Consider the following 3,483-nt stretch of genomic DNA (forward strand, 5'->3'; position numbering starts at 1 on the left):
ATCAAGCGGCTTGCCGTACTCCGGCAAAACGAGGTGCGGGGGAAAAACAGTCCTGGCGGCCTCCCAAGAAAAAAAAAAGAGGGTCCCCGCCTGGGGATCAATGCATGCACACAAAATAAAATAAAATAAAAAAACAATTACTGTGCGCATACACCGACGCAGTGGCCCACAGTTGCACAAAAAAAAAAGTAAATGAGGAGGAAGAACCGTCTGCCGTACGACGCGCGGGCACACACGGGCGAGCGCCTTCCTCGCCGTACCCCTCCGGCGAAGGCGCATGTGGCAGAAACAAACCCGTGCCGCGTGACGCCGTGCAGGGAGGGAGCTGAAGAGAAAACAAAAGATGCACAGTCCGGCCAGGCACAGAAGCATTCGAGACAAACGAGAAACAGCCAACAAACAAATCGTACGCGTGCGCAAGAGTCAGCCATCAGTCCCTGGCATGCAATTCATAGTTGAAACAACACACGTTTCTCTCGGCGCACCCGGGCGGAACAGACACACACACAAACGTCATTCCATTGCACATGTCAAACGGGTCCTTACGCGACTGAACTCCAGACGCAGCGTCACCTCATCCGGGCGCAACTCCAGGAGACTCTGCCACTCACGCTGCACATTTCCTAAGAAACGTATCAAATCATGCCGCATTTGCAACTGGTCCCCCCTAATCTGCTGGGCAGTGGCGGCTGCAAGGGAAAGGCATGCTGCTAGCACTCCTGTGTTTTGCTTCCTCCCATACCAAGACGAAGGTGCGTGAGCTCCAACACGACAGGATAAGTAAAACAACTGCTGATGATAGAAAGGGTCCCTGAACATCCCCTTCAAGGAGGACGGGGGATCGGCAGAGATGGACTGCAACATACCCAAGGCACCTTGCAAGGCATCTGAGTTCGGTTCCTCCCGACTAAAATCCCTTTTGTAGTTCCTACAAAGACGCTCCTCCCGCTCCAATCGCCTTAGGAGCTCCTTAAATAAATCGGTGGCATCCGCTCGACATCGAGGATGCCGCAACCACCACTCCGCGTACCCAGAGGCTGCAAGGTCGAGTGGCCACAACTTAAGAAGATCCAGCCAATGCTTGTCCACTATTTCTTCTTCTCGGAGCTTTACGGGGCCAGACGTAATGGAGTCACCCGCCAATGTATACGAGACGGCGGAACGAAGCGCACTTAAGAAGCCTGATGAGGTGATTGAATCCGGCAGGGACGACATGGACACAGTATCATTAGCTGGGACTTGTTGCAGGTGCAGTAGCGATAAATCCCTAGTAGATCCCAAGCCCAAGGCACGGAACCCCAAACCTTGTTCCGCCTTGACGTCTTTTGCGGCGCCACCATCATCACCGCCAACGGAGAAACTGCAAACCTCATCAATGGGCAAAAACCGCACACCCACCTGAGCCGGTGCAATCAGTTTACATCCACGCGTCATCGTCTGCCTCGCGCCGCCGGAGGTCGCGGTGAAAGCCCTTTTTCCTCCACTCCCTCCAGCGTTTGCAGCAACTGATGCCCCCGTTGACCCATCATGCCTGTTTTTCGTGGGACTCATGCCACCAGATGGTCTCATTTGGGCCTATCAGCCACACAAGCCCACCATGCACTGATGCAGCTTTGCCTGAAAGCTCCCTTCACACTTCCACCTCCCTCCCGTCCCCACCTTCGCTGTGAGTGCGCTGCTTCCCCTTAGTGCAGTTTTTCAGGCGGCCCAGGTGCCCATTTGGCGGTGTCGGAGAGGAACCAAGGTAAGACGACAAGACAGGCCTCGCATCCCTCCTTCCCGCGGTGACGGTAGGACAGGGGAGACTATGCAGGGGAAAGGGGAAATCAAAGGTCATACACGACCAGGCGCGTACCGAGCAAGGGGAGGAAAGAAAAGGGCATCTCCGCCCCGCCACAAGAAAAAAAAACAACAATCTACACACAGCTTGGTGTAGTCACCAACCCTGTGGAAATAAAGCCTTGAAGCGACGGACGTAGAACTTTTGTCTGGGGCCGCCAATGTCAGACCCGTATTGTCCGCGCGCTCTCCAAATATCACGGCTATGCGTCAGCGGCTTCTGCCCAATCTTCGCGTGGTAGTCCGGATGCACATGGTACATCGAGGACTTAAACTCAGTCACCTCCGGCGTTTTCGTTTCCGCGGCTCCCACGGCGTTGCACCGCTCCATCTCCCTAATACGCTGACGATCCCTTTCCAGAGAGTGGTGCAGCATTTCCTTCGAAACCTCATCTCTGGAATGAAACCAGTACATGTTCTGCGCGTACGTCTGAATAGCCGCGGCTCGTTCCCACCCAAGAAGAAGCTTGTAATCCATTTCCTTCATCGTTAAGGAATCATTGAGAGAATTCCGAAAAGCTCCCCGAACCTCTTCCGTCACGATATCCCGCCGAGAGCGTAACGGAAACCGATTTGCCCCTTTAAGAAGGGCACGGTAGAGGCGTAACTTCTCCTGTCGCTTGTATAGATTCCCAGACATTTCCCGAACACCCACTGACGATATATATATATATCTTGCGTTTCGAAGGAAACGGCAGGAAGAAGCAAAAGTTAGCCCTCGTGCCTTCACGACAGGGAGGGCCACGCCAGAGGAGACCTAACTATACTACAAGAAGGCAACCGCCATCCCACGCCTCAGCAGCACAAGAAAAACGGAAACGGGGGAGAATGGGAAAGAATCATTGTAAATAACGCGTCCATAAGTCTGTGTATCTACATTCACAGATACGCCCCATGGCATGACCAACAAAAACGCACCAGGAAAAAAAAACATGTCCTACTCAAGAGCGCAAATCATCGCCCCACAACTTGAGCATCAGATAAAAATACGCCACAAACAAACAAAAATGCACCTAAAAAATTGCGGGGTAAAATATTCCTAGAGAAAGATAGAAAATGACAATAAAAAAAAAAGGTCAAATGTTGGGCCAATGCGCCCAGCATCCCCCTCCAAAAGGGCACTTGCTTTATCCAGCACTCATCCACAAGTACAGACGAATGTATTCAGAAAGCATGGGGCGATTATAAACGGGCCCATTCTAAGCATACGGATTGGCACCCGGTTGTGGCCCCGCACCAGTCGGCATCCCCACGAAGAAGGTAGTGGCAGAAGTACGGGATTAGTGGCTTTGACGCCAAAGAAACAACCGCATCCGCGTCACTTTCTAACGCGGCAACAACTGGAAACATAAAAGTAAGTAATCGATGATGCACATACAGATAAAATAAAAAAAAATGCTATAATCAACGGCGCCCTTTTTGGTGGCGCATTACCCCAAACGCTTTCAAACCAAATAAAATACTAATAAAAGAGAAAATGAACCCAGATATGCTAATGGTGCATTACACATCGAGATGTTATTCACATTTACTTCGTCTGGTTTTTGGCTCGTCATTTTCTCGTATTTTGCACGGCACGATGGCTGTCAGGGCAAACAGGGAAGTAGAAGAAACTGGTGAGAAAAGGGGTGTGCCTTCTACAAG

The 3,483-nt window shown here is 51.5% G+C and overlaps 2 protein-coding genes across 2 annotated transcripts; both read right to left on the reverse strand.

Annotated features, from left to right (window-relative positions):
* Positions 1-513: 513 nt before the first annotated feature.
* Positions 514-1,434, reverse strand: Tco025E_08046 (uncharacterized protein; the record flags this gene model as incomplete). Its single annotated transcript, XM_029374903.1, has 1 exon — positions 514-1,434. One exon carries the CDS (start codon positions 1,432-1,434, stop codon positions 514-516), a length of 921 nt encoding a protein of 306 aa, XP_029225025.1.
* Positions 1,435-1,936: 502 nt separating this feature from the next.
* Tco025E_08047 (uncharacterized protein) lies at positions 1,937-2,479 on the reverse strand (the record flags this gene model as incomplete). Its single annotated transcript, XM_029374904.1, has 1 exon — positions 1,937-2,479. The coding sequence occupies one exon, from the start codon at positions 2,477-2,479 to the stop codon at positions 1,937-1,939; it is 543 nt and encodes a 180-aa protein (XP_029225026.1).
* Between the last annotated feature and the right edge of the window lie 1,004 nt (positions 2,480-3,483).

The sequence above is a fragment of the Trypanosoma conorhini genome (assembly GCF_003719485.1).
Source record: "Trypanosoma conorhini strain 025E chromosome Unknown Tco_14.4_contig_00688, whole genome shotgun sequence".
Classification (NCBI taxonomy): Eukaryota; Euglenozoa; class Kinetoplastea; order Trypanosomatida; family Trypanosomatidae; genus Trypanosoma; species Trypanosoma conorhini.